The following is a 13,085-nucleotide window of genomic DNA, read 5'->3' on the forward strand; positions in this document are numbered from 1 at the left end:
TGTAGAAACAATAGCCAGGTAAACACACACCCACACACACACACACACACACACACACACACACACACACACACACACACACACACACACACACACACACACACGATGGAGTTTTAAGCCGCCACCATCGACTTCAAGGCACCTACGGTAACCCTAACCTTAACCCTAATCCTAACCCTAGTGCATTCCATGCAGCATTGTCTGGAAGACAACGTTGGGTGCTTAAAACACCATACAGGCACACACACACACAGACACACAAATACACACAAACACACACACACACACACCTAAACACTGAGACTGGGTTTCTTCCTGGTTGCCCAGGAAACCCTTGTGTCTGTTTCAGCACCTTACAATAAGAGAGCCGACAGTGGCAGCCGTTTCAATAACCACCTCAGATGAGGAATTTCACCACTCTGAAAATCCCCTTTCCCTTCTCTTCAATGCTTGAACTAAAGAAAGGATGAAAAAGAAACAATTCTTCATATTCTTCTGAATCCCTCCAGACAACGTTCCCTTTTCCGTTTGAAGAGAAACAAAAGAGCCAATATGGGCGAGACAGAGATGTAGAGATCCACTGACTGATCACTGTCTGAGCACACAGGAAAGTCTCATTAAGCTTTCTTCAAATGCATCGCTGTCAATGGCCAAGACCAAAACAACGCCTCTACAAGAGAGTCACACTGAAGATAAACCCTGAGGAACACAAACACACAAACTACACAATGCTCCAACACATGCAGGCCGTTTATTCTTCTTTAAAACTCACACAGGCCTTGCACACAAAGGCCTCTGGAGATGTTCTGGCTTCAGTTTCACACTCACAGTTAAGAGAGCCAGCACAGCTGTGTGGAGGCGCGGTCACTGAAACACCACACACCGGACATGGGTGCTGAGGTGGAGGACACCTGTGATTCGTAGGGGCTCATTCATTCCATTGAAGGGCATCCAAGTGTATCACCGTGTTTGTGTGTGTGTGTGTGTGTGTGTGTGTGTGTGTGTGTGTGTGTGTGTGTGTGTGTGTGTGTGTGTGTGTGTGTGTGAAGGGGAGGGGTGGGGGTGCACCCACACCTGAGTTTAGCGGGGATTCTGAGATGGCAGCGGGGGAATCCAGCGAGGAATGCTCCTGCCACTTGGCTGAATCTGCATAGCAGCACAGTACAGCCCTCCGCTCCACTCAACTCAACAGATTTACAGCCTGTGACTGAGCCAGTGACCTACTGCCACACCGATGCTCTGACAAGCAGTGAAGAGAGAGAGAGAGAGAGAGAAAGAGAGAGAAAAGGAGGGATGAGGCAGTGAGTTAGAGGAGAGATAAAGGACTGAATCATGTCAGAGAAATATTCCTCAGCCCACTGGCAAGCTTCCCAAAAAGTGCTCAGTTGAGTTACATACACACATAATTACACTTTCAGGCTTGCACTGAAACACACCGTTTGTGCATGCACACACAAACACACAAACACACACACACACACACACACACACACACACACACACACACACACACACACACACACACACACACACTGGTAAAAAGTTGCTTCTGGAGTGATGCAGCTTGACACGATGACCTCATGCGACTTTCACTGACTTCCCAGCAGTGGCCAGCGGGGCCAGGTTGAGATGCTCTGACCGTCAAACCACAAAGAGAAATATATAAATAAAAGTGGCATTTCTGAGATCAATCGATTCCTCAGCGAGAGAGAAGGTCAGGCTACTCAATTACCAGCATCCTCGGTGGGACAAAGAGATTGGACTGGAGGCGACTTTTTTGTGGGCATTTGCAAACAATCTAATCTGCCGTGATCTGTTGTGATGGCCTTCTGAGGCGGCTTCCGCAGGGCAGACGGGGGGGAAGGAATGCACCTCAGGCCTCTCCTGAAACTCCGGCGTCACTTACAACTTACAAAGAGACTCAGCGCAAGCGATCAAGAGCAAACATCAGCATAACAACAATATAAACAACAACAACAAGAGAAAACAAGTCTCATTGAAACACAGAGGCTCATATACAGTCGCTCTTTCTTTCTCTCTCTCCCTCTCTCTCCCTCTCTCTCTCTCTCTCTCCCTCTCTCTCCCTCTCTCTCCCTCTCTCTCCCTCTCTCTCCCCTCTCTCTCCCTCTCTCTCTCTTTCACACACACACACACACACACACAGACACACACACACAGTCACACACACACACACACACCAGTGGCGCATCTCATTCTAAGCAGGGAGCTGTGGCTGAGACCGGTGGCCTCTCACTAATCTTGCAGAGAGACAGGCCATTGAGAGGGTGTCAGGGAGCCTGCATACAGGAGTTGTGCTTACACAGACATGAATATAAAAGAACAGGGAGGAGGGAGCCTGGGGAAGGGAGGGGAGGTGAGGGGAGGGGAGGGGAGGGATGGGTGGGATGGGATGGGGGGGCGCGAAACGACATCTTCACGGATGAGATCCGGAAGAAAAGACCCTTGGAAACACGGAGGACTAAAGAAGAGCAGGGAAAACCAGGGTGACAGAGAGGGAGCGGGTGTAGCGGGGAGCTGAGCGGGAGACTGACAAAGAGAAAGTTAAGAGATGTTTAAGGGAGCGGGAAAGAAAGGGAGAGAAAGAGAGCAAGAGAGAGAGAGAGAGAAACGACAGAAAGCACAGTGCCCGAGAGAGACGCATCAGGAGTTAAAGAGGAATAGAGGAGAGTGTGATGAGGTGACGGACCTCCAAAAGACTTGCTGGCGACAGGATCTCCACACGCCAACTCAAGCCATGACCACTGTGTTCCAGTTCTCTCTCTCTCTCTCTCTCTCTCTCTCTCTCTCTCTCTCTCCTCTCTCTCTCTCCTCTCTCTCTCTCTCTCTCTCTCATGCACTTTTTCCACACCTTTCTACTCTGTATAAATATTTAACCTCCTCAATTCTCCTCCACTTTTCCCCCGGGATTTAGAAGCTTAAAAAAGATTGCACTGTGGGAAGAAGGGGTGATCTCGTCAGAGCCAGTTGCGTGGCGGTGCATTGATACATTAAGACTCACCGGGCACTGCCTGATAACCGCACAGGAAATAGCTGGCACATCAAAGAAAATACGCCATGCCACATCTCAGAGCGAGGAAACGACAGCCCCAATCTCCTTAACGTGAGGAACCTCGTTACAGGCTTAGCTGCCCGCGCACATGCTTGTCCCTGATAGGCAACCCCGTTTGTCACCACCAGCACACCTCTTCGCCTGGGCATGACAGATCTCCCCCGCTCAGCCCCTTAGCGCAGCAGAGGGGAAGTTGTTTACGTTTGTTTGTTTGTTTGTTTTTCACCGTCTTATATTAAGCTGTGTACTTTTAATAAAGCTCCACTGGGAGATTACCTGAGGTTGCAAAGGGGTTTTAACTAACACCCTCAAATGCACACATCGGGTTCAAGGTGTCTGTATTAGCATTAGGAGTGAGGGGAGCGGAGAAATGTTTATTTTCTTCTATCTTTCTTTCTTTCCTCTCTCACTTTCTCTCTCTCCCGCCCTCACGGACAAAATCTCAGATAACATGACAGCTGGATCGGCTCAGCGACCTCATCTGCACTCAATGGCTGACTTTTAGCAAACTAAAATGTCCCGCTGTTTTACAGCCGTTTCTTTGAAAGCGTATGTCAAAACTTTCTGAGAGGTACATGCGCCCCCACGCAGACAAGGGCAAGCACAGTCAAAAGACAAACGAAATAGCGAATATATAGCGACATAGCGAAGGCTTGAAGCGAGTAGGTGACAGGGAGAGGAGGGCAGGGGGGGGGGAGAGAAAGAACAGAGAGTGAAAAGAACAAAAGTCTGTTTTGGCAAGTTGTAAACAACTTCAAAAATAATACCACCCCTCACGAGTTGACGCGCAGAGGGGAAAGAAAGGGATCAGGCACCTGTCAGAGAGCAGATAGGTATTAAATGGATGTTTTATTCATGAATATTCTCAATGCAATATTCAGAGCGCTTCCGTTTAGAATTCCGTGTGACAACTTGTCCCCAGAAAAAAAGAGAGAAAAAGAAAACAGAGAGCAAGAGAGAGAAAGAGAAATGGAATAGAGGGACGTAAATAAAGAGTCACATTAAGATATTTTTCTCTCTTCTAATCTGTTCAGGGATTAGAGGCTGATACTCCGTCAGCCACGGTGCAGATCAAACAGGAGAGTGAGGGGAGGAAGAGAGAGAGAACGAGAGAGAGAGAGAGAGAGAGAGAGAAAGAGAGGTGAAGGAGAGAAGAGGGAAGTCAAGCTCCCATCTCTCTCTTTCCCCTCTTTTCCTGCCGTGGAGCGCTGTTATCGGGGCGAAGTTAGGCCTGTGTTTTTCCCTCGCTCACACAAACACACACACACACACACACACACACACAGGTGCTGCACACCGAAGCCTCAACACAACACTCCTCTAATAGTGAGTCCCATGTCAAATCACGAGCAGATAGCCCCTGGCTGATTTCACTGAGCACACACACACACACACACACACACACACACACACACACACACACACACACACGTGTACGTGTACATGTACACACACACACACACACACACAAAGACAGATGATGAGGCGGATGCGGAGAGAGACGTCAAGAAGTGGGAAAGGATAGAAGGAAGAGAAAACAACAGAAGAAATAAAAAGGGCTCAGCTGATAGCAGCCCTATTGCTACTGACATCAGGTTAGCCTGCTGCATGCAGCAGCTTTGTTCTTTCCTCACTCTTGTTCTCCTACGCACACACACACCCTCTCTCGCTCCATCTCTCTCTATCTATTTCTCTCTCGCTCTCTTTCCCTCCATCTTTCTCTCTCTCTCTCTCTCTCTCCCGTGGTACCACCACTATGACCCAGGTTTTCATAACAGAAACCATTCTCATTACTGCAGAGACAGACCATAAAAACCTGTGAAATACTCTCCCCCAAACCCCCCATCCGGTGCAAATGCAGAATGCTATAAATCAGCGTAATGGCCAGAATGCAAATGGATAGCAGTTTAGCCGGCTACCCAGTCACATGCTTGAATCCCACAGGGCTGGGTCAGTTTGGGACATGGGGGAAGACTAGCAATTCAAGGTTGATGGATATGCTCGGGCTCAGAAAAAAACAACAATCAAAAGCCGACCAGCGGATGAATGGTTGTGATTGGACCCTTACAACGCAAACTAGTAGCAAGAGTGCTGTTTTAAGCCCACAAGCGACAATGTAGGATAAGAATATGCAGTGACCTCTAAAAAGAGCACACACACACACACACACATACACACACACGCATACATAAACGATGTATAAGCATGCACACACACACATGCCAGAGTGTGTATTTCTCACACACACACACACACACACACACACACACACACACACACACACACACACACAAAGACAAAGAAAGGTCTTTGGAGCAACAGTCTCATGCCCGCTGAGAGGCTCACTAATTGGATTATTATTATGCAGATGGACACCGATGCGTGATACCAAGATCACTGCTATACACAGCATGCATTATGAGAGAGAGAGAGTGTGCGCCTGTGTGTATATAGTGTGTGTGTTTATGAATGCACATGTGTGTGTGTGTGTTTCAGTGTGTGCACACATTGAGAGGATGTGTGCATGCATGTGTGAATGAACCTGCTACCAAACATTTCAACACACACACACACACACACACACACACACACACACACACACACACACACATACAGGTTTCGATTCCAACAAAGCCCTGTCTCACACATCCCAACTGCACCGCAGCGTGCTTGAGGCCCTCCGGCAACAGCTGACCCCCGCTATAATTAACATACCACTCCTGACTACAAACCCAATTTCAGAGAAATGACATTGCTTCACTTAAAGAAATTGATATGCTGTCTCTCAAAAACGTATCTACTGCCAACCTCATGAGCCTAACGTGCCACCAAAAAGAAGAAAAAAAAAGACAGCAGAAGCAGAGAGAGCATAGAGAGACAAACAATGACATACAGACAAACGGAAAGCAGAGAATGAGAACGTGTATGAGTGTGAGAAAGAGACAGAGATAGCTGGGTAATCTAATAGCTGGGCTATGGTAATTATCGTCTTTGTTGCACATAAGAAGCCCATAATCATACAGCAGAGGTCTGTCTGAGACGCTTGAGCGGCTGGATAGAAGGGGCTCTCTATCCTGGGTCTTAGCAGGGGGCAAGCGAGCTGTGGGGGGTAGGAGCCCGTGGTGGGGTGGGGTGGGGTCGGGTGGGGTGGTGGGGCTGGGGCCAGGCCGTCCCATGGTCACCCCGCTCGCTGGTGTCAGGGAAGGTGAGTGATGGGGAAGCGATGACTGCTGTTGGCACAGCCAGTCTCCCGGCTGCGGCGCCGGGGAAGAACCAGCCCATTTTATTCTACCCGCTCCGAGAACAACGATTTATCATACAGCGTATTCCCCAGACCACGTGTGTGTGTGTGTGTGTCTCTCTCTCTCTCTCTCTCTCTCTCTCTCTCTCTCTCTGTGTGTGTGTGTGTGTGTGTGTGTGTGTGTGTGAGTGCATATGAGCCTCACTGTAGACTCTAGTGTATACTTTACACATGATGTTGACAGAGGGTAGTATCATACATATTTAAATGCATACACACATCCACACACACACACACAAACACACACAGATGCATTCACATAGCTCTGCTCTCAGTCAGAGGGACAAAGTCTGAGTGTTTGAGCGGAGCAGAGTGTGCGTCTCTCTGCCTTTAGAAGCCCACACCATGCTCTTAGAGTCGGCTGGTTAATTAAGCTTAACAAAGAAGTGAGGAGTAGGACGAGGAGGCGGACGGTGAGGAGGAAGAGGAGCACGATGAGAAGGTACATGTGAAGAGTGTGGAAGAAGGAGGGGTCACACAGAGGATGAAGAGCTCAGAGAGTGAAGATGAGGAAAAGGCGAAAGGAGGAAAAGGCGAAAAGGAGAAAGATAGACAGATGGGGGAAAGAAATGATAGCTCAGTGAGAGTGCATAAACTGCGTTGTTTATGTATCCAGTATGCATGTACTCACGCTACCTGTTGAGGTACGCTGCCAGTATATCAGAGGTCCAAGTGGCCTCTGATTTCAATTTGTCATACAACGTCTGAACATGCCCATCGTTTTAGCTACAAAATGTTACACGCTAGAACACAAAGGCGAGCTCCGTCGACTGTGACCTTGTGTGGGGGTGCAGGTGGAGTGACGTGCCTGCCAGACTGCTCAGTTGTGCTGTCTCCTTAGGCCAACGACATCAGTCTGTTGCTATGGAAAACTATGGTTTCATCATTCTGATTAATCCAGTAAAAAGGGACTAATGAAAAATGGTAGAGATGCACCGATATGGAATTTTAGGGCCGATAACGATTAACCGATATTTATTGGTTTGTTGTGGCCGATACCGATACGATAACCGATAATATTACTCTTGAAAAAAAATTGTGAAAAGTGATTTGGGGAAAGCATTTAATAAGCATAATTTTATTGCAGTAATTTTACCTACCACCAAATGGACAGAACTCATAATAGTCCTCAATAGTACAGCAGTCAACATAACAGTAGCCTAGCCCTACAGTATGTGTGGCTCCTTTAAGTGAACCTGACGTCAGTGAATTGCGAGTGAGTGGCTAGAGAGTATGAATCGTTTTCATTTAGGACTAAACACTCATAAACGGCTCAGCTTGGAATAAGCTACAGTATAGCGACCAAATCAGAGTTTGTGAGGGAAACTTAGGTTTAGTTTTAACTGCGGGTAACTGAATAAAGCTGCAACTCCTCAGACTGTATCTTATGTCCGTCTACTCTGTTGCGCACAACCTGCTGCAGCAGAAATGAAAGGCGTTAGCCCCGAAGGTTTTAATAACTTATTATGATGACCTGTCTGGAACTGAAGCACGAATGGTTAGCATATTTCTAGGTAATAATACAAAACCCAAGCTAAAGTATAAATATAATACTAAAACACAACTTAGAACTAGGCCTACTTATGTACTCGTCCCACTAACGAGTTTGTTTATTTGTTTCCCCGACCAGCGCGGTAAAGTGCAAACACACCAGCACAAGACGGCTCTAGATAGGGCTGAGCTCCGCTGTGTTAAGGTTAAATGGCGGATTATTCACGAGAGGATTTTGAGATGCACAGATTCCCAAATGAACGCATATCCACAGATTTTGTTAGAGTGGTGAAATACATTCACACCATATTGAGGAAAAAGTATAGCCAACCAAGCTCAAGTAGGCTAGCTCAGTGTAGCCAGACGGACCTTACGTAGGCCTATATTAGGACTTTAAAAAATATCGGCACAAATTATCGGCCAGAATTCTGTTATCGTACCGATAATAATATTTAAAAATGTTCACTTATCGGCTAATAATATATCGGCCGCCAATATATCGTGCATCCCTAAAAAATGGCAATTGATCCAGGGAATGAACTTTGACCCCTGAAGATGTCATGTCTTTTATGACCTTACCCTCCAAATATTCTAAACACAGGGTCTCTCTCTCTCCTCTGTGTGTGTGTGTGTGTGTGTGTGTGTGTGTTTAGCTGGTAAGGACAAAGGGTACAAGCATGGTCCTTGGGGGTTGGGCTACAACCACTTAAAAGCAATGTGAACACAAAAAAGAGCAAGGCAGAACATAGAAGGACTCACTAAGAAAAAGAAATATATAGACATAATAGAAGAAAATAAATATATTTCATAACACTCATTTGAGTATAAATGAAACACAGTGATACAGGATGTAGAGCGGAGGAGATGAGGAATTGAGTGAGTGGAACACAAATAGAGAAAGAGAGCAAGAAAGAGAGATAGAAGAGTGGGAGTCAGAGCGTGAGAGCGAGGGAGGAAGAGAGGGAGAGAAGGAGCAGGGGAGCGTGTGCAGGGTGCAGCGATTTGACATTTCTCCAGCAGCCTCTCATTATATTTGTGCTGAGGGTGTCTAAGTCCTGGGACTCGGAGACACAGAAAGGCGTGAAATCTGCTGTGATGCCTCATCTCTGAAGGGCCTCTCCCCCCACTTCAATAAACTCTGCTTCTCGGACACAGTCAGCCCCAAGCTTACTCTCTCTCTCTCTCTCTCTCTCTCTCTCTCTCTCTCTCTCTCTCTCTCTCTCTCTCTCTCTCTCTCTCTCTCTCTCTCTCTCTCTCTCTCTCTCTCTCTCTCTCTCTCTCACACACACACACACACACACACACACACACACACACACACACACACACACACACACACACACACACACACACACACACACACACACACACACACACACACTCTCTCTCTCACACACACACATATATACACATAAGAAAAGAAAGGACAGGCACAAAGCAGCCAGAGTGCCCTGGCATCATGCCCTGAACACAAAAGCCTATTTGCATCCACACAAACACACAGCGGCTGTAGGTTTTAATAAAGATACAAACATGCTTTCCTGCAGCAACACACTCAGGCACTTTCTCATGTCATTATAGAATGAGATCAATAGACCGCCTTGCTAGGAAACTTCTCCCGTGCAAAGAGGCCAAGTCACGGATTAAAGAATGCGGCCATTAACTACGCACCACTGAGGTAATTGTGTACGACACAAGATATGAAGATCATTCGACATGTCATAAGTAACACATTTCTCATTTCTGAAAGAAACAACAGAGTTCCGGCGGTAGCAGTGAAGTGTGTTGGTGTTCATGCCTGCATTCCAAAGTGCCTGTGTGACCGACTACGGGAGCAATATAATTCCGAGGAACAGCTGCCCCAAGTTGGGTGAAGAGACTAGATTAGAAGAACTACAGTATTCCTATCCATCAGCCTGGGGATATAATGGTTACATTCTACTTTTTTAAATAGTTTTTATATATATATTTACATACTTTTGCATATCTTCTGTTCTTACAAATTGAGTGTGGCCGAGATATAGAACAGGTGCTGACAATACTGAATAATTACGAAGACAAACCAATAAACAGAGTTGTCAAAAACAGGACTATGCCACCTAATTTGACTGTCCACACAGCTACGCTATATTTCGGCACTGCTCTCTACCACAAAGTGTGAATTGGATGGCATTGAAGCAGCGTACTGGCATAAGTTACTGGGTGGCAGCACGGAGCCACTTGGCACTACACAGGCAACAAGTCATGCTACTGGATTTATCTCCGAGCTGTCAGCTGATGCAACAACATGAGGGAACAGGACCAACCATGCCATGTGAGAGTTGTCTTTAAACAGCTCAGGCACAACAAGCAGCTCCCAGCCTCACAGGAAAGAATAAAGAATGCTATCAAATTCCACTTGTGTGACACAGAGCAAATAGCCTACACTGTTTCATATGCATTGGGTATCCTAGAGGTCACCATGGCAAACCAGTCTTAGTAGTGTGCTGTCACCAGTGACAACTATATAACTACCAAATGATAGCGATTTCTTTGCCTATAAAAACCATCAACAAAACACCCACGGACTGCAACAGGCTACTTATAAGGGCTCGGGTTATAAGACCCTAGACTGTGGCAAGCAGCATAGCTTCAAAAGGATACACGAATACAAAACTGAGCTATATAAAATGATGGAAATTAAGTTATCCACGCTAGGGGGATGCCACTTCTAAGCCCGTTAGCCTGCATCGTTGAAAACCCATTTAACCGAACTCCGGAGTTTCCCGAAATTCAACCGGATCAGCAGACTGCCTTTGCAATGGCTCTCTCTCTCTCTTAATTAACACCGTATCAAATGTTTCAAGGATAATTGCGTTCAGTATGGCCTATTATATAAATAATACATATTACAAAAAGATTGTATTTAGTTCATCTTATGGCAGGACAATGCTTGTTCTTTCTGAAATCCACCAGAGAGGCGCATAAGAATAATGGAACGAGCTCCAATGTCGGGAAATCACAATTAACCAACCATGGACCTCAATCAAGCTAATCTCCACTTCCAATATGAATGAAATAAAAAATCACCCATGAAAATAAGCCACAAACATACACCTTTAATTATAGAAGTAAAGCATAATGCTCCAGGCGTGTGGGAACGGGCTCCTGGGAAAGAAGCACATTGAGCCGAGGGAAATTTCAGCATAATCTGTAACACATTTCGTTGATAATAACTGGCTTGGCTACTTACGACAGTTTTCCTCATCACTGTTATCAGAGCAATCGTCGTCATCGTCACATCTCCAAGGAGTGGGGATGCATCTTCCGTTTTTACACTGAAATTGACCGGTTTCACACTTTGTTTTAGTCCCTGGGATAACACAAAATACAAACGCGTTAGAAAGAATATTCCACTCAAACACTCTCACATACGCATGCTTTTAAACAATCTTCTGATCATTGTTTACGGACTTGAAGTCCTAATAATTCTAATAGTTGATGGTGTGCCCGGGCAGTGCTGACATGGCACAGTCTAATCCTAGCAATTGTGCGTTTAGGTATTTATTCAAGTTTTAGGAGACAGCGAAACTGATTTTTCAGTGGTTTCTTTTAGGGTAGTAGCTGTCATTCCAATTTTTCGAAATCTCATCAGCTTTCCTCATCACCCTACCCTTGTCACTGGCACACGTTACAATGACTGACCATTTCCTGGTTACCTTCAGTGATGTGTCATCGAACACATGCTGGCAGTATGAATACACTAACACGCATAACTTCAAAGAAACATAATATGACATGACACTAACTAAAGTAGGCTATGACACCATACTGTCTATGATTTTCGTCAACAGCACACCAGAGGTCAACCAAATATATCATCGTTTTTAAGAGTTTAACAACAGCCATTCACTGCAGTGCTTGGAATCACCAGCGTTGATAAAGCCGTAAGCGCAGACTGCGTCGCTCTCTCATTCATTCGTCTGAATCTTTTTTTTTTTGCAAGCTCATAGACAGAGCGACCTACCTTTCGCGACATAAAGCTCCATCAGTAACAAATGCAAAAGCAACAGTTTTCCCAGTCCTGTCCACATCTTTAAAATAGCCGAGTCGTGCTCATACGAAACAGTGCCTGAAAACGAAGCGATCCGGTGAGCCTCCGTCTCTCCTTGCAATGCTACCGTGCTTGTGCTGCCGCGCCGTAGTTCCTTTGCCTTAGTAGCTGTTTGAATCGGTGACGATGACGCTCCATGGGCGGGATTATGCCTGCGGTAACACACGAGGTAGTGACTGAAAAGTGAAACACCAACTGTTTTAAATTCTTGTTCAAATGTGAGTAATTACTTTATTATTATCCAAATACGGTGTAATTACAGATATAAACTTTCGGCTTTAAGTGGTGAAAATTAGACCAGAGCCTGCAATGTAGAAAATGTGCTGACTTTAGTTGTGTGTCAATTTATCTTTCAAAGTAAGCAACCAGACTTGGAATTTCACCATTCTGGGGGCAAGGCCACTTGGCCAGTTGGGCATATTTGGTGGGGGGCATAAAGGCCACATGTCAGGGCACCAAGGCCAAAGTTAACTATACAGTAGTAGGCTATAAAAATGATCAAAGTTGTATTTAGCCTATTCACTGCAGTAGACCTGCATGCATCACTGTATGAAACATTACAAAAACATGAAACATGACATATTACATATAACTGTAAATCATCTGATCATCTAATAAAAACAGATATCTAGGCTATATATCAAATTTATTTTATATTTGGCCTGCTATGAAATCATGTATTGAACAATTTAAATTTAAGCACAGCTCAGCTTTAAGAAATTCAAATAGCCAAGATGCATGCTTAGCATTTTGTGATCATTAAGGCTACTTTCACAAACACTTAGTCAGCTGTCCTCTGATTTACCAATATCTAGGCGATATTTGTAACATTTATTTTGTATTTGGCCCGTTATGAAATCATGTGGAACAATTTAAACACATTGTAAAACTTAAAGCCCAAATTTGGAGACATCCATGCATGTTGAAATTTACTGCAAATTCAAAACTGGATTACTCTGGAAAGGCTAACTATACAGGGGACTGCTTTACACCTTTGTGTTCGGTAAGGTCTGCTGTTTATTCTGATATGTGGTTTGTCATGTGTTAAAAGAAGGGTTCGTGAAGTATTCCACCGAGATGAATGGGTAGGGAGATCATGGACGCAAAACCTTCAGTAGAATGTATGATTA

The 13,085-nt window shown here is 45.3% G+C and overlaps 1 protein-coding gene across 7 annotated transcripts in view; it reads right to left on the reverse strand.

Moving 5' to 3' along the window:
* The window catches only part of lrp8 (low density lipoprotein receptor-related protein 8, apolipoprotein e receptor), a 144,662-nt gene extending 132,634 nt beyond the window's left edge, over nt 1-12,028 (reverse strand). For all 7 annotated transcript variants that reach the window (XM_042057242.1, XM_042057241.1, XM_042057240.1 and 4 more), the window contains exons 1-2: nt 11,869-12,028; nt 11,095-11,214 (exon numbers count right to left, since the gene is read on the reverse strand). In XM_042057242.1, the coding sequence (XP_041913176.1) occupies nt 11,095-11,214; nt 11,869-11,935 (187 nt within the window). In that variant the 5' untranslated portion in view covers nt 11,936-12,028. The remainder of the gene's footprint in view (nt 1-11,094; nt 11,215-11,868) is intronic.
* Between the last annotated feature and the right edge of the window lie 1,057 nt (nt 12,029-13,085).

Source organism: Alosa sapidissima, chromosome 12, assembly GCF_018492685.1.
Source record: "Alosa sapidissima isolate fAloSap1 chromosome 12, fAloSap1.pri, whole genome shotgun sequence".
NCBI lineage: Eukaryota > Metazoa > Chordata > Actinopteri > Clupeiformes > Clupeidae > Alosa > Alosa sapidissima.